The 18,848-nt window shown below is 42.3% G+C and overlaps 1 protein-coding gene across 1 annotated transcript in view; it reads left to right on the top strand.

Moving 5' to 3' along the window:
- Window positions 1-13,654, top strand: part of LOC139372546 (parathyroid hormone 2 receptor-like) — a 36,518-nt gene extending 22,864 nt beyond the window's left edge. The window contains exons 7-13 of the mRNA XM_071112283.1: window positions 4,625-4,778; window positions 5,057-5,117; window positions 5,691-5,757; window positions 6,900-6,994; window positions 9,015-9,153; window positions 12,015-12,056; window positions 13,277-13,654. Coding sequence (XP_070968384.1) covers window positions 4,625-4,778; window positions 5,057-5,117; window positions 5,691-5,757; window positions 6,900-6,994; window positions 9,015-9,153; window positions 12,015-12,056; window positions 13,277-13,654 — 936 coding nt within the window. The remainder of the gene's footprint in view (window positions 1-4,624; window positions 4,779-5,056; window positions 5,118-5,690; window positions 5,758-6,899; window positions 6,995-9,014; window positions 9,154-12,014; window positions 12,057-13,276) is intronic.
- Window positions 13,655-18,848: the final 5,194 nt, after the last annotated feature.

The following is an 18,848-nucleotide window of genomic DNA, read 5'->3' as shown; positions in this document are numbered from 1 at the left end:
AGATAATGAACACAATTGTATTTTATCGATGGCAATTTTAATGTGCAAAGATATAGTGACAAGATACTGAGGCCCATTGTCGTGCCATTCATCCGCCGGTATTACCTCATGTTTTAGCATGGTAATGCACGCCCCCATGTCGCAAGGATCTGTACATCATTCCTGAAAGCTGAAAATGACCCAGTTCTTCCATGGCCTGCATACTCACCAGGCATGTCACCCATTGAGCATGTTTGGGATGCTCAGGATCGATGTGTACGACAGCGTCTTTTAGTTCTCCTTCGCACAGCCATTGAAGAGGAGTGGGAAAACATTCCACAGGCCACAATCAACAGCCTGATCAACTATGTGAAGGAGATGTGTCGCACTGCATGAAGCAAATGGTGGTCACTCCAGATACTTTTTTTAACGGTATCTGTGACCAATAGATGCATATCTGATTTACCAGTCATGTGAAATCCCTAGATTAGAGCCTAATGAAGTTATTTCAGTTGACTGATTTCCTTATATGAACTGTAACTCAGTAACATTATTGCATGTTGCATTTATATTTTTGTTCAGTGTGTGTATATATGTATATGATGACATGTATAGACATTATGGAAAGTATATAGATAGAATAGTATTTGTATAGCAATAGTTAAGTAGGATAGGCCTTGACTAGAGTACAGTATATACATATGAAGTGGGTAAAACAGTATGTCAACATTATTCAAGTGACCAGTGTTCAATTTCTATGTACTGTACATAGGGCATCAGCCTCCTAGGTGCAGGGTTGAGTAACCGGGTGGTAGCCGGTTAGTGACAGTGACTAAAGTTCAGGGAATGTTACTGGGCGGAGGCCGGCTAGTGGTGACTATTTAACAGTCCTATAGCCTTGAGCTAGAAGCTGTTTTTCAATCTCTCGGTCCCAGCTTGGATGCACGTGTACTGACCTCACCTTTTGGATGGTAGCAGGGTGAACAGGCTGTGGCTCGGGTGGCTGAGGTCCTTGATGATCTTCTTGGCCTTCCTATGACACCGGGTGCTGTAGATGTCTTGGAGGGCAGGCAGTGTGCTCCCGGTGATGCGCTGGGCAGACTGTAGCACCCTTCCAGAAAGCCCTGCAGTTGTGGACGGTGCAGTTGCCGTACTAGGCGGTGATACAGCCCAACTGGATGCTCGCAGTGGTGCATCTGTAAAAGTTTGTGAGGGTCTTAGGGGCCAAGCCAAATTTCTCCAGCCTCCTGAAGAACTGTCTGTCTCTGTGGGTGGACCATTTCAAATTGTCAGTGATGTGTACAGCGAGGAACTTGAAGCTTTTCACCTTCTCCACTGCGGAGATGTGGATGGGGGCGTGCTCCCTCTGCTGTCTCCTGAAGTCCACGATCAGCTCCTTCGTTTTGTTGACGTTGATGGAGAGGTTATTTTCTAGGCACCACTCCGCCCGGGCCCTCACCTCCTCCCTGTAGACTGTCTCGTCATTGTTGGTAATCAGTGCACAGTTGGAGATGTGCACAGTCGGAGATGTGCACAGCCACGCAGTCATGGGTGAACAGGGAGTACAGGAGGGGTCTGAGCAAGCACCCTCGTGGAGCCCCTGTGATGAGAATGCTGTTCATCGACTACAGCTCGGCATTCAACACCATAGTACCCTCCAAGCTCGTCATCAAGCTCGAGACCCTGGGTCTCGACCCCGCAGGCGGCCCGTCAGGATGTCCAGTACCCAGTTGCACAGGGCGGGGTCGAGGGTAGGCAACAACATCTCCACCCCGCTGATCCTCAACACTGGGGCCCCACAAGGGTGCGTTCTGAGCCCTCTCCTGTACTCCCTGTTCACCCACGACTGCGTGGCCACGCACGCCTCCAACTCAATCATCAAGTTTGCGGACGACACAACAGTGGTAGGCTTGATTACCAACAACGACGAGACGGCCTACAGGGAGGAGGTGAGGGCCCTCGGAGTGTGGTGTCAGGAAAATAACCTCACACTCAACGTCAACAAAACTAAGGAGATGATTGTGGACTTCAGGAAACAGCAGAGGGAACACCCCCCTATCCACATCGATGGAACAGTAGTGGAGAGGGTAGTAAGTTTTAAGTTCCTCGGCATACACATCACAGACAAACTGAATTGGTCCACTCACACAGACAGCATCGTGAAGAAGGCGCAGCAGCGCCTCTTCAACCTCAGGAGGCTGAAGAAATTCGGCTTGTCACCAAAAGCACTCACAAACTTCTACAGATGCACAATCGAGAGCATCCTGGCGGGCTGTATCACCGCCTGGTACGGCAACTGCTCCGCCCACAACCGTAAGGCTCTCCAGAGGGTAGTGAGGTCTGCACAACGCATCACCGGGGGCAAACTACCTGCCCTCCAGGACACCTACACCACCCGATGTTACAGGAAGGCCATAAAGATCATCAAGGACAACAACCACCCGAGCCACTGCCTGTTCACCCCGCTATCATCCAGAAGGCGAGGTCAGTACAGGTGCATCAAAGCTGGGACCGAGAGACTGAAAAACAGCTTCTATCTCAAGGCCATCAGACTGTTAAACAGCCACCACTAACATTGAGTGGCTGCTGCCAACACACTGACTCAACTCCAGCCACTTTAATAATGGGAATTGATGGGAAATTATGTAAAATATATCACTAGCCACTTTAAACAATGCTACCTAATATAATGTTTACATACCCTACATTATTCATCTCATATGTATACGTATATACTGTACTCTATATCATCTACTGCATCCTTATGTAATACATGTATCACTAGCCACTTTAACTATGCCACTTTGTTTACATACTCATCTCATATGTATGTATACACTGTACTCAATACCATCTACTGTATCTTGCCTATGCTGCTCTGTACCATCACTCATCCATATATCTTTATGTACATATTCTTTATCCCCGTACACTTGTGTCTATAAGGTAGTAGTTTTGGAATTGTTAGCTAGATTACTCGTTGGTTATTACTGCATTGTCGGAACTAGAAGCACAAGCATTTTGCTACACTCGCATTAACATCTGCTAACCATGTGTATGTGACAAATAAAATGTGATTTGATGATGATCAGCGTAGTGGAGGTATTGTTGCCTACCGTTAGGAAGTCCAGGACCCAGTTGCACAGGGTTCAGACCCAGGGCCCCAATCTTAATGATGAGCTTAGAGGGTACTATGGTGTTGAAGGCTGAGCTGTAGTCAATGAACAGCATTCTTACGTAGGTATTCCTCTTGTCCAGCTGGGATAGGGCAGCGTGCAGGCGATTGCGTCATCAGTGGATCTATTGGGCAGTATGCAAATTGCAGTGGGTCTAGGGTGTCGGGTAATGTGGAGGTGATGTGTTCCTTCACTAGACTGCACTTCATAATGGCAGAAGTGACTGCTACAGGGCGATAGTCAATTGTGTTGTTTCCCGCTATTCGTTCATTTTGGTACTCTGATTATTAGCTGTAGTCAAACACGTGAGTCTGGAAAGACGATTCTCTTCAGTGTGTAGGGAATGTATACTAAATATATGAAATCCTGGCTTTTACAGCATACATTTTAGAAATGTCACATACTATAAATCTTTCTGTGTTTACATACCCAATCAGAGTACTATTTATAATGCAGGTAGGGGTATTCAGACAGGCCCAGAGACTTTTTCCCAGATGTTTTATTTAGACAGTTCAGAAAGTAGATATACTGTATAGTTTGTGGAGGGGAGAAAGTGGCTGGGGCGGGGATTCAAACCCATGTCACTCCTATGCGTGCATGGTCGATTGCAGCGCTACCGCTGCGCCACACTGCTACACCTAACCAACGTCTTTGATAATGTTGGTGACCTTGCGGTGGCAACGTCATATGACTTCAATGGAAAACAACACTGCATCAGTCATTTTCTGTGTCGTCCTCATAATCCTCAGCTTGAACTGAACTTTATCAACAGTCTCTTCGTACTGTTTCTCATACTGTGAGTCTAAGCTTAGCCGCAGTGGGAAATGACTGTGAAAAGAGGATCAACGGTTGAGAATGTCATGTACGTGAAGACCTCGGTTGCTCTTTTCCTGTATGTCAGGATATCCCCAGGCAGGCGGCAATTTCCTCTATACAAATATCTCCATCACGACAGACCAACATCAGGGAAAGAGAATAGCATTCAATGGTTTTTCTTTTCACAGAACTTAAATTTTTATTACTAGAAAAACCTAGAATTTAGTTAACTATTTAGTTTGTATTACTAGAAAAATATTATTCACTCAGCAGGTAAATCATGACAAAAATACAGATGTGGCTTTTTGTGCATAGATGAATAAACATCTGTTTGCAGCTAAAAATGTAGGCACCAACACATCTGATATCCATGCTACGACTAATAATTCAATCAGTCGGGATATGTTTCGCGGTCACAAAGCATTCTGTGGGGTTCATCTTGTGGGGCTAGGCTAACAATCACATCCTTTCATTTGTGCTTTAATGATAGATAGATTAGCGTGGGAGATAAGTGACAAGGAGGAGACATAGTGAGAAGGGAGCATGCAGGGATTGAACCCTGGTTGCTGGTATGTGTATGGACCTGAAAGTGTTACCACTGGAACACGGCTCTGCACTACAGGATGTTTTTAACAAGCTGTTGTTTTTACCAGGTTGGATGCAAGATCACTGTGTTTCTCTTCATTTACTTCCTGGCAACCAATTACTACTGGATCCTAGTAGAGGGGCTGTACCTCCACAGCCTCATTTTCATGGCCTTCTACTCGGACACCAAATACCTGTGGGGCTTTACCCTGATTGGATGGGGTGAGCTGCTCTGCCGTCTTAGAAGCGCATGCAGTCACCAAATCACAACAGCGCTCATGTTGTTGACAGCCACATGTTACTATAGCTGTTATTCAAAATAGGAAAAGCACTCAGACATATGAGTTTGCTTGTTGCAGGTGCGTGGGAATAGTTTTGTATCTTAAAAGAAGAAAAATAATCCCACTGCTCTTGCCAGTATCAATTGAATTTCTTCAGTGTACTGAATCTTGTAAGATCTTGAGATGGCAGTAAGCAATCATTGTCCTCTCTAATTTCAGGTGTCCCTGCTCTCTTCGTCGCCGCCTGGGCTGTTGTCCGGGCAACGCTGGCAGACGCACGGTGGGTGAGAGTGACGCTCAACTTCCTCCTTCACCTACCATATTCCACAGACACCTCCAGCAACACAATTTAAGTGGAGGAGCCCAGCGTAGCATGCGTGCCTGTTGAGGAACTTTGTGCATCAGCTGTCTAGGCTCCCCACAATCATCTGGTTTGGAAATAGGATCTCCCAAGGTGTTTTTGTTCAGGGGCAGAACAACAGATTTTTACCTCATTTACCTTCAGCTCAGGGATTCGATCCAGCAACCTTTCGGTTACTGGCCCAACACTCTAGCCACCAGGCTACTTGCCAGTACTCTTGTTCTCATTCACAGTCAGCGGCCTACTTGCCTTAAATGTTGCAGCTGCACACCTTTGACATGACACCATTACACTTTTATTAGCCTCTTCTCACAGCCATTGTGTGTGCGGAGCGCCCTGAGACTGGCAAGAGAGACTACACTTTTGTTGCACGACGACATACTGTTTTGAGAGCAGTAAGGAACTCCTGCAGTACAAATGTACTGTCTTTCTCTTTCTCTCCTTCTTATTCTCGCTTTCTCGTTCTCTCTCTCTTTCTCTCTCTCATAACAGATGCTGGGAGTTAAGTGCGGGTAACATTAAATGGATCTATCAAGTTCCCATCCTTACAGCTATTGGTGTAAGTGACTTCAATTGCAGTAAAAAAAAACATGATAATGCCTCTCCCCAATTCATCAATCATAGCCATTGAGGCGAGAATCCGGTAGTTTGCATCCATTACTAGAAGGTTACATTGCTGACTGATTACATTCTTATCTTGATTTTTTTATTAAAAGTGTTTTAGTCTCTATACAGCTGGATTCATGTTCAAGTTTTAGTAACTTTGGTCAAGCTTATAGCTTAGTTTGCTCTGCACAGCTTCACACCTGGAGTTTCTGGGCGAAGTCCTTATTTCGGGAGACAAAGTAAAGAAATTAAATCAAGACAAATAAGAGTTGAAACCTGATACCAAAAACTGCTGACATACAAAAAAGAAATGGTGGTCCTGGTGGCTTTTTGTCATGCAAAATATATTTACTAACTGTAACTCTTGTTGTGTATAATACTCTTGAAGAACTCAAATCCGAAGAGAGGATTTCATCTGCTTTTCTCTGGGCCAGAAGCTTTCTCTCTGCCCCTTGGAAGAGTGGAGTGACACCTTGCTCCCTGGTGTATACCTGTCCCAGCTTCCTAGTGGCCTAGTGACTCCCTAGTGTACAGTATACCTGTCCCCTACCTGAGTACCTAAGCCTAGTGTATACCTTCCCCTCGCTGCTCTTAGTCAGCCACCAACACTCTCAAACTGACACCACTGACTCAGTCTCAGCAGAGATACATATATTTGCATCTCTTTCAATACTATTGCTCTTATCCTGCCACATGAGGTGGACCAGGGACTTAGGTTCTCCTAATGAAATCAAAGTAGACTACAGGCTACTGTCTCTTCTTTCGATTAAAATGTCATCTCATCCAAACCTTTGATGGTACAAGTTCAATGATATCATGGTAGAAATGTCATGATGAGATAACTGTGAGGGAGTTCATTAGATATGCTGTGTATCGATGCCCAGAATCTTTTTCTCTTTTTTTCTTCTTTATTGAGACCAACATGACAGAGGGGGAGACAGTCAGGTGGGATTAACAGATTAAAGGGTTGGAGTGGGGATTGAAACCTGATATCCGGTGGGGAGACGAATATGTGTCTAAGCCGGGAGCTAGGCCACAGGCACCACACAATTTGTTTTTCTATCCATGTGTGCTTTTTTTGTTGTTTTTTTTCAGCTCAACTTTATTTTGTTTGTGAATATTGTGCGAGTACTGGCCACAAAAATCAGAGAGACGAATGCTGGGAGATATGACACTCGGAAGCAATGCAGGTAGGGTTGGTGTCTCATTAGTGCCTTGTTGCTTTAGTCAATCTTATTTATGTGATTTTGTGGGGGAAAACATTAGAAACTGTAAATACCGCTTTTGATTAAATTTGCCGTTTTATAGAAATAGCTTAGTCTAAATGTGCCTTTGATGAGTTTAATCATTCTTCCTTTATATTCATGATCCATGTTTGTGTTTGCAAAGCTTTCACGTCATTTACTCAGGCTTAGGATACAGGTTATGAATTTAGAGCAGGTTAATCTGTGTCTGAAATTGAAATTAATTGAACATGACTCCCATAATGCATTGCGGTCAGGCAAAAAGCGTATTTTTTTATGCCAATAACCAGTCTGAACCAGTGGAGGCTGCTGAGGGGAGGACGGCTCATAGTAATGGCTGGAATGAGTCAATGGAATGGTATCAACCACATGGAAACCAGGTGTTTGATGCCATTCCATTGAATCCATTCCAGCCATTATTATGAGCCGTCCTCCCCTCAGCAGCCCCCACTGGTCTAATCTAATCTTTAGCATATTAAACCCAGTTGTGGGCATCAGATATCTTAGCGGTTAAGACCATTGAGTCAGTAACCGTTTTTTGGAATGAACAGTCCATGCATGGCTGGGGTGAGTGGGTCCTTGATGATGGTGCTGGACTTCCTGACTACTCTGTTCATTGCAGAGGTTGAGAGCTCATTGTCCCAGCTGCGGTGTTTGTACATGCTCTTCTCATATCTAAGTGCAAGACACATTTTGACATGCTGTGAAGCCATCCCTATAGGGCTGCCTGAGTCTTTGTTTAATTCCCACTTATGTCTGGGGTAATGTGTTGGTTGGCAGCTCTGTGCCAAGGCTGAGGGGGTAACACTCCTGTCAGTCATTAGTAAACAGGCCCAACAACAGACAATACTTCAGATCCACGTTGTCTCTTGAGCCGCTCCATTCTCGCAGGTGTAGATAGGATTAACACCGATAAGGCTCTGGGCAAAAGTAGTGTACAATATAGGGAATATGGTGCCATTTGGGATGCCGACTTTGTTTTCCTTTTGCTCTCTCTAACTCTCTTTCTCTAGCTGTGATTTATTCCATTTTTAAAAAACTACTGAGCATCTTCAAACGATTTAGATGCAAACGTTGGCTCGATATTGATACTAACGTTGCAGATTGTAATGTGCAATCATCCTTGGCTATTGACATTTGTATCACAAATCTGTTGAGTGGAAAGTGCACAAATGCACAAGGGAGCCGTGCTTGACTTGGGCCAGAGCTGACCGGAGCGGAGTACCGGCACCTCAAATGTTCTACTGCTTGAGCTCCTGTTCCTCTTACATTACCTCAAACTTATTGCGGAACATGTAGCTAAATGGAAACAGTACCCGGGACCCAAAATGAGTACCAGCATATATTCCAGTCCAAGTCAAGCACTGCAAGGGACTGTCAGATAAAGATGGCTGCCAAGAAATTAAATTATTTTAGCTCGATGCCAGCTGCATGTGGTCTTCTCCATCTTGTCCCTCTCAAACTCCATCACCACCACGTGCACTTTCCAAACACATGTCAAATGCATTTTTCCAGACACATATCACATACTTTACCAGACACATCTCACATGCACTTTTCCAGACACATATCACGGACAGTGTGCTTTCTCATATAGCCTACTGCAGGGGTGTCAAACTCAATTCCTGGAGGACAGAGTTTCTGCGGGTTTTCTCTTCTCCCTTGTACTTGATTGATCAATGAAGGTTATTGATTAGGTAGGAACTCCCCTCAGCCAGTTGTATAGGTCTTAATTGGACACACATCTAAAGGAAATAACAAATATCAGCAGACACTCTGCCCTCCAGAGATTGATTTAGCCACCCCTGGCCTAATGTATTGTATGACAATAATCTCTAATCATGTTGCAGGTCTGTTTTTAAGATAACATTGTTGGGTTGTTATATGTACATTGACTGTTGTATGATGCTGCACAAAGGATTCCTTCAATAGAGGATTATACAGTTTTCTACTGTCCCTTTCACAGGAAACTGGCTAAGTCCACTCTAGTGCTGGTGCTAGTGTTCGGGGTCCACTACATAGTGTTTGTGGGCATGCCACACTCGATCAAAGGGGTCGGATGGGAGGTCCGAATGTACTGTGAGCTCTTTTTCAACTCTTTCCAGGTGCTCGCTTTCACCCTAGTTGGGGATCCTGTTTTGTATTGCATGTAACTGATCTGTCATATATTGCACATTGCTAATAGCTTTTGAACTGTAGAAAGCAATAGTGCTGAGCGATTAGTGCTTTTTGAGGTCGGCTCATTTTCGGTAAAAATATAAAAAAAGAATCTAATTTTTTCATCAATTATTATATTTTTTTTTACATGAAATGCACTATGCATTAACACAGAATATGAATAAAAGCCCCATAAGGGTAGTGACTGCCCATTACTCACTTATTAACAATCATTTATTCACTTTACTTTACTTTAATAAAATATTTGTTGTTGGGTATATTAGTTGTTTTATTTGAATACTTTGTTGTTTCATTCCAAGTCATCATCTCATCTCTATAGAGCTGCTGTCTGACAAAATACTCTATTTTAGTAGTTCTTCAAAGTAAATACAGCATACTTTTATGAATGCTGAATACAAACTATCAATCACTTAGATCATGTATTTTCAGGTAGAGATACCTCGCGATGCAACTGCTCCATCATGTGTTCTTCTCTCTTGTCTCCGGACAAATAGGCGTGCATTGGATTATGGTAATTATAGTTTAATCGCACGTTTTCTGCGCTAAACAATGTCGAATATTGGCCTGTTGTACACTACTACTACTACAGTTGAAGTCGGAAGTTTACAAACACTTAGGTTGGAGTCATTAAAACTTGTTTTTCAACCACTCCACAAATTTCTTGTTAACAAAACTACAGTTTTGGCAAGTCGGTTAGGACATCTACTTTGTGCATGACGCAAGTCATTTTCCAACTATTGTTTATAGACAGATTATTTCACTATCACTATTCCAGTGGGTCAGAAGTTTACATACACTAAGTTGACTGTGTCTTAAAATAGCTTGGAAAATTCCCGAAAATGATGTCATGGCTTTAGAAGCTTCTGATAGGCTATTTGACATCATTTGAGTCAATTGGAGGTGTACCTGTGGATGTATTTCAAGGACTACCTTCAAACTCAGTGCCTCATTGCCAAATCATGGGAAAATCAAAAGAAATCAGCCAAGACCTCAGAAAAAGAATTATAGACCTCCACAAGTCTGGTTCATCCTTGGGAGCAATTCCAAACGCCTGAAGGTACCACATTCATCTGTACAAACAATAGTACGCCATTATAAACACCATGGGACAACAGTCGTCATACCGCTGAGGAAGGAGATGCGTTCTGTCTCCTAGAGATTAATGTACTTTGGTGTGAAGTGCAAATCAATCCCAGAACAACAGCAAAGGACCTTGTGAAGATGCTGGAGGAAACAGGTACAAAAGTATCTATATCCACAGTAAAACGAGTCCTATATCGACATAACCTGAAAGGGCGCTCAGCAAGGAAGAAGCCACTGCTCCAAAACTGCCATAAAAAAGCCAGACTACGGTTTGCAACTGCACATGGGGACAAAGATTGTTCTTTTTGGAGAAATGTCCTCTGGTCTGATGAAACAAAAATAGAACTGTTTGGCCATAATGACCATCTTTATGTTTGGAGGAAAAAGGGGGAGGCTTGCAAGCCGTAGAACACCTTCCCAACCGTGATGCACGGGGGTGGCAGCATCATGTTGTGGGGGTACTTTGCTGCAGGAGGGACTGGTGCACTTCACAAAATAGATGGCATCATGAGGTAGGAAAATTATGTGGATACATTGAAGCAACATCTCAAGACATCAGTCAGGAAGTTCAAGTTGTGGCAAAATGGCTTAAGGACAACAAAGTCAAGGTATTGGAGTGGCCATCACAAAGCTCTGATCTCAATCCTATAGAAAATTTGTGGGCAGAACTGAAAAAGCATGTGCGAGCAAGGAGGCCTACAAACCTGACTCAGTTACACCAGCTCTGTCAGGAGGAATGGGACAAAATTCACCCAGCTTATTGTGGGAAGCTTGTGGAAGGCTACCCGACACATTTGACCCAAGTTAAACAATTTAAAAGGCAATGCTACCAAATACTAAATTGAGTGTATGAAAACTTCTGACCCACTGGGAATGTGATGAAAGAAATAAAAGCTGAAATTAATCAATCATTCTCTCTACTATTATTCTGACATTTCACATTCTTAAAATAAAGTGGTGATCCTAGCTGACCTAAAACAGGGAATTGTTACTTGGATTAAGTGTCAGGAATTGTGAAAAACTGAGTTTAAATGTATTTGGCTAAGGTGTATAAACTTCTGACTTCAACTGTATGGGCTTGATCTGATGTATCTCTATTCGAGAAACTACAGTGAGAAAATGCGACTTGAGCTCACGGAAAAACTAAATAGAATTCAAATAATTGAAATTACGTCGGTCAATTAGTTGTGTAAAAAACTCAATAACATACATTTTGGTTAATCGCTCAGCACTAGAAAGCAATATTGATATGATTTTAAATGTGAAAATGTAAGCATTATAGCTAAAAGGGACATTAGACTTTCAATTATCTCAGATGTTTCCAGACCTCTAATGTAGTCTAATGTCAAGATCAAACCACATCTCATGAAATCTAGCTATGAATAAATTAGGATGTGTGTCAATCTGTTCATTACACTACTTTTAAAGTCTGATTTGTAAAGATCCAGGGAAACATGGTATGTTTTTTTTTTTAAGGAATTGTGTATAATAAAAAGATGAAAAGTAGATACAACAAAAACAAACCCCATCTATCATATATTTGTTTTTCTCTAAGAGCTCTCTTTCCTGAGCGCATCATGTCGATATTATTCTCCAAAGGTCATGGACACCTCTCATTCGTAGAGAAGGTCACATTTATACTGTCAGACGGAATTGAACCTTTCAACACATGCCTCTAACCTAACTCGCTTTCACCTTTTCGCAGGGATTCTTTGTGTCCATTATCTACTGCTACTGCAATGCAGAGGTGAGTACTATTGACCAGACCCGGCCAGCAGGTTTAAGGTCTTCTCCACTTTAAGGTCTTCTCCGCTCCGCTGGACTCTCGAATTGAACCTAAGTCTCTTGCCCATTTATAAGTATAGTAGGAAGTTCTAGGAACTGACCATGACGAGAGAGCGAGTGATATGTTATTAGATCTAATGGAACTTAGTGATGTCATTTATTAGAACAATAGAACACGCATACTGTGCACAAGTGCACGCTGTGCGCACACATTGCACCCATCAGTGATCCCCACCTTTTAGGGTTTGAAGTACTGTAAGAAAATAGGCTGCCAGAAAATACCCTTTGTTACTACCTCATAACTTGCTGGTCAATACCATTGTAAAAACAGTAGCTACTGTAAAATAAAGTACTATTTTCCCTCAAACTGGTGAACAACCAGGTCTATGGGAGTTTTTCCTAGCCACCGTGCTTCTACACCTGCATTGCTTGCCGTTTGGGGTTTTAGGCTGGGTTTCTGTACAGCACTTTGAGATATCTGCTGATGTACGAAGGGCTATATAAATAAATTTGATTTTGATTTGATTTGGTCTATGATTTCCTAATTTATTAGTCCTCTCTGAAGCCATATACAATATTTAGGGAGTTTGTTCATTTCGATCTTAATGTTCTGAGAGCACCCCTACTCTCTTCCATGTTCGTTGCTAAGTGATAGGTTTGGGCTGTTTTATTTCTGATAGCTTTTAAAACCTCTGAAAAAGTCCAGTGAAAGCGAAAATAAAATTTGTTGGCACCACAAAACAATAGAAACTTTGGCATTGGCAATAATATGTATTAAAGTCTCTATTGTTTTGTGTTGTCAACAAATTTCATTGTGAATGCCAGTCAGTAAAAACAACATTTAAATTTTCTTCTTTGCAGCAAGTAATTTCATTGAGAATGGTCGGAGGCATTCTTGTATTGTTACATCAATAAAGGTTTCAGGATAAAGGCACTAACATTGCGTCCGTTCTAAAAGTTGTCCGAACTCTCCAATTAAGTTTCTTCCATGACCCGTACTATAGGCTACCATACATACCATGACCCGTACTATAGGCTACCATACATACCATGACCCGTACTATAGGCTACCATACATACCATGACCCATACTATAGGCTACCATACATACCATGACCCACATAATACCACGACCGATACTATACTATAACCTGACCCACACAATCCTCTTGTTCTCTTCAGGTCCAGGCAGAGATCAAGAAGACCTGGACCCGCTGGAACCTGGTGTTCGACGGGAAGGGACCGGCGGCATGTGCCAACTACCGGTACGGTCTCAACCAGACCTCTACCAGTCAGCCGCAGCCGCTGGCCGTGATCTCGGGCACCGCCTCCCTATTCTCCAGCCACGTGTACCGCAGCAGCCAAGCCAGGCACAGCGTCAGCACCCACACCACCTTGCCCGGCTACGTGTTCAGCAACTCTGAGGTGGATAGCCTGCCCCCATCCATCCCAGAGGAGCCAGATGAGAGAGCCAAGCAGGTGGACGACATCTCCCTCCGAGAGTCCTTACCTGTGGTGAATAACACCGGCATAGGAGAGGACTTGGAGGAGACACTGTAGAGAGAGAGTAGGGGGAAAGTGGGAATGTACAGCTGACAACAATTGTGTTTAATTTTGTTTGAATGACAGGACAGCGGGAAGGTAGAGCAGGAGATACAAGAATGAGGGCCACAAACAAAAAGTGGCTGAGACCGAACTCAAGACCCGAATCCGCATCGCCAAGGCAATATGTGGTTCGGAGTTGGCAGCCTTACGACTCCGGCAAATATCTTTGATGTTTTGCGGCTACTATATATCACCATATCCTTGTCTTACGCCAGATAGCGCTTAAGATTTCCTGTTTTTTTCTATATGATCATTGGTTCTTATTTTCATGGGCTGTTATTTGTCACTGAGTGGTGGCTAGACAATCAGACAGGTATGTGGCTAAATATGGACTGGAAGTGCTGCAGCTACAGACTAGTTTGTGTCTGTCATTCGTAATGCTGAGGACAATTACAGTTCCTTCAGAAAGTATTCACACCCCTTGACTTTTTCCACATTTTGTTGTATTACAACCTGAATTTAAAATGGATTAACTTTAGATTGTCACTGATCTACAGTGAAATTGTACATGTCTACATGTCAGTGGAATTATGTTTTTAGACATTTTTACAAAATAATAAAAATAAAGCTACAATTTCTTGAGTCAATAAGTATTCAACCCCTTTGTCATGGCAAGCCTAAATAATAATTTGCATGACTACCCCATTTCTGTACCTCACAAATACAATTATCTGTACGGTCCCTCAGTTGAGCAGTGAATTTCAAGCACAGATTCAACAACAAAGACCAGGTAGGTTTTCCAATGCCTCGCAAAGAAGGGCACCTATTGGTAGATGGGTAGAAGAAAAAAAGCAGCCACTGAATATCCCTTTGAGCATGGTGATGTTATTAATTACACTTTGGACGGTGTATCAATACACCCAGTCACTACAAAGATACAGGCGTCCTTCCTAACTCAGTTGACGGAGAGGATGGAAACAGCTCCGGCATTTCCCCATGAGGCCAATGGTGATTTTAAAACCAGTTAGAGTTTAATGGCTGTGATAAGAGAACTGAGGATGTATCATCAACATTGTAGTTACTCCACAATAGTAACCTAAATGATAAGTTAAAAGAAGGCAGTCTGTGCAGAATACAAATATTCCAAAACATGCATCATATTTATAATAAGGCAAGTAATACTGCAAAGAAATGAACTTTTTGTACTGAACACAAAGCATTATGCTAGGGACAAAACCAACATAACACATCACTGGGTACCACTCTTCATATTTTCAAGCATGGTGGTGGCTGCGTCATGTTATGGGCATGCTTATCATTGGCAAGGGCTAGGGAATTTTCTTGGATAAAAATCAAAGGAATAGAGCTAAGCACAGGCTAAGTCCTAGAGGAAAACCTGGTTCAGTCTGCTTTCCAACAGACACTAGGAGACCAATCCACCTTTCAGCAGGACAATAACCTAAAACGCATGGCCAAATATACACTGGAATTACTTACCATGACAACATTGAATGTTCCTGAGTGGCCTAGTTACAGTTTACAGGATAGCAGAGCCAAAAATGAATTATACATAATAAATAAAACACTTGATTGCATAATGCACATTAACCAAATCAATCACATTCAGCGATAATATAGCATACGATCAACTTAAGATCAGGCTATGATGTAAGCTAGGCTATTATAGATTTTATCCCCTTACCAGGTTAAAGACCGTACTTCAAACTCATATGTGTGTAGTACCGACCATATCCATGTTCTATGTCTATTAATAGAACCCAATTACTTGTACTCGTGCCCTGTCATTTCTTCAGTACACTACAACTGAGACCCACATGGCACCCTATTCCTTTCATAGTGCACTACTTTGACCAGGGCCCAATAGAACTCTGGTCAAACGTAGTACACTATATTGCGAATAGGGTGCCATTTTGGATGCATACTATATGGACCAATTAATGGCCTTTATCTAGAAAATGCATTCATTACTGCTCAGCCAGTAACACTCTCTGGTCACTTTGGTTTCCTGTATGAGTAATAGTTAATGACTCTGAATCAGAATACAGAGTGTATTCAACAAAGAAGTGTGAGAATTGACAAAAGGCACAATCCCTGCAAATACCAGTTTGGTTTTAAATGGAACAGCTGGGTGACAACTAAAGTATATACAGTACATACCTGGTTGCTTCTCACTCGTCAAATAAGCATGTGGAATTTCACACGGCACAGCTTGTGGTAGTACGTATGGCATTTTACTTTAACCTGGACATCTCGCTCAGCTACAGAAAAATCTAGGTAGGATACCTGTAAAATAAAAATGTCCATGTGTTTTCGTAGCTTTAGAATTCATTAATTGCCCCATCTATAAATGTGAAAGTGGTTACATCTCCCCAGTTCCATACCTCAGCTTACCAAAAAAGTGGTGGGCGGTGACTGCTTTGTTGTTATTTGAATACCAGATTGCCCCTTTAACCAAATACCAGGAACACACTTTTCGGTAACACTTTACTTGACACCCAGTGTCATAACACGGTCATAACCATGTCATAATATTTCATAACAGTTGACATAACTTGTCATAACCCATATATTTACACCTGTTGTGACATATATAGCATTATTTTATGGCTGGTCAAAACCCACATTCATTTTTTCTCTGTCAAGAATTGGCCTAGCGTCGTCCAGGTTAGGGAGGGTTTGGCCAGTAGGGATATCCTTGTCTCATCGCGCACCAGCGACTCCTGTGGCGTGCCGGGCGCAGTGCGCGCTAACCAAGGTTGCCAGGTGCACGGTGTTTCCTCCGACACATTGGTGCGGCTGGCTTCCGGGTTGGATGCGCGCTGTGTTAAGAAGCAGTGTGGCTTGGTTGGGTTGTGTTTCGGAGGACGCATGACTTTCGACCTTCGTCTCTCCCGAGCCCGTACGGGAGTTGTAGTGATGAGACAAGATAGTAACTACTAACAATTGGATACCACGAAATTGGGGAGAAAAATATTTTTCAGCATATTTTAAATAACTTGTAGAAAATACACTTTGACACAGTCAAGAAGCATTATGACCATCATAATCATGTAAGCCAGATAGGCCTATCACGTACATACCCTTAAATCAGTCATCAGCATTCATCCCAGTCATCAGCAACAGAGCATTGGGGTAGGTGCATGTCTGACAATGTGTGCGCAAATACAATTATAATTGAATATGGTAAAATTTTCAAAAATATATAACAAACATACTGTTGACACGTATGCTATGGTGTAATGGAATGTTTTGCCTCGTGTGGTAGGTTTTGTGTGTTTTGACACTCTTTTATAGGTGTCATAATCAGCCATAAAATAAACACAATATACAGTTGAAGTCAGATGTTTACATACACTTAGGTTGGAGTCATTAAAACTTGTTTTTCAACCACTTCACACATTTCTTGTTAACAAACTATAGTTTTGGCAAGTCGGTTAGGACATCTACTTTGTGTATGACACAAGTCATTTTTTCAACAATTGTTTACAGACAGATTATTTAACTTATAATTCACTGTATCACAATTTTAGTGGGTTAAAAGTTACATACACTAAGATGACTGTGCCTTTAAACAGCTTGGAAAATTACAGAAAATGAAGTCATGTCTTTAGAAGCTAATTGACATAATTTGAGTCAATTGGAGGTGTACCTGTGGATATATTTCAAGGCCTACCTTCAAACTCAGTGCCTCTTTGCTTGACATCTGGTTCATCCTTGGTAGCAATTTCCAAACACCTGAAGGTACCACGTTCATCTATACAAACAATAGTACACAAGTATAAACACCATGGGACCACGCAGCCTTCATACCGCTCAGGAAGAAGACGCAATCTGTCTCCTAGAGATGAACGTACTATGGTACGAAAAGTGCAAATCTGTCTGAGAACAACAGCAAAGGACCGTTTGTAAATGCTGGGGGAAACAGGTACAAAAGTATCTATATCCACAGTAAAACGAGTCCTATATTGACATAACCTGAAAGGGCGCTCAGCAAAGAAGAAGCCACTGCTCCAAAACCGCCATAAAAAAGCCAGACTACGGTTTGCAACTGCACATGGGGACAAAGATCATACTTTTTTGAGAAATGTCCTCTGGTCTGATGAAAGAAAAATAGAACTGTTTTGCCATAATGACCATCGTTATGTTTGGAGGGAAAAGGGGAGGCTTGCAAGCCGTAGAACACCATCCCAACCGTGATGCACGGGGGTGGCAGCATCATGTTGTGGGGGTGCTTTGCAGCAGGAGGGGCTGGTGCACTTCACAAAATAGATGGCATCACGAGGTAGGAAAATTATGTGGATTCATTGAAGCAACATCTCAAGACATCAGTCACGGAGTTAAAGCTTGGTCGCAAATGGGTCTTCCAAATGGACAATGACCCCGAGCATACTAACAAAGTTGTGGCAAAATGGCTTAAAAACAACAAAGTCAAGGAATTGGAGTGGCCATCACAAAGCCCTGACTTCAATCCTATAGAAGATTTGTGGGCAGAACTGAAAAAGCGTGTGCGAGCAAGGAGGCCTACAAACCTGACTCAGTTACACCAGCTCTGTCAGGAGGAATAGGACAAAATTTACCCAGCTTATTGTTGGAAGCTTGTGGAAGGCTAACCGACACATTTGACCCAAGTTAAACAATTTAAAGGCAATGCTACCAAATACTAATTGAGTGTATGTAAAATGTCTGACCCACTGGGAATGTGATGAAAGAAATAAAATCTGAAATAAATCTCTCTACTATTATTCTGACATTTCACATTCTTAAAATAAAGTGGTGATCCTAGCTGACCTAAGACAGGGAATTTTTACTAGGATTAAATGTCAGGAATTATGAAAAACTCAGTTTAAATGTATTTGGTTGAGGTGTATGTAAACTTCTGACTTCAAATGTATGTCACAACAAGTCTAAATATATGCGTTGACATTGTTATTACCATATTATAATAGGTTATGACGATGTCATGACTTCCCCTCCTGGGTGAGGATCAAAGAGAGCCCCCCCTCCTACCAGAGAGGAAGGGGGGGGGGGAGTGGGCCGGTTTTATGACTTTAATAACCTGTCGTAAACTTTCTCTCTCTTGCCTTTGCAGTATTGAGAATGGAATGTCTGAGTGTTACAACCGAGAGACACATTGCAGTACTTTAACATCAAAAGATTTGACATTGAAACATTGTTTCTATCATAAAGA

This window comes from Oncorhynchus clarkii, chromosome 18 (assembly GCF_045791955.1).
Source record: "Oncorhynchus clarkii lewisi isolate Uvic-CL-2024 chromosome 18, UVic_Ocla_1.0, whole genome shotgun sequence".
Classification (NCBI taxonomy): Eukaryota; Metazoa; Chordata; class Actinopteri; order Salmoniformes; family Salmonidae; genus Oncorhynchus; species Oncorhynchus clarkii.
This window is presented reverse-complemented; position numbering and strand designations above follow the sequence as displayed.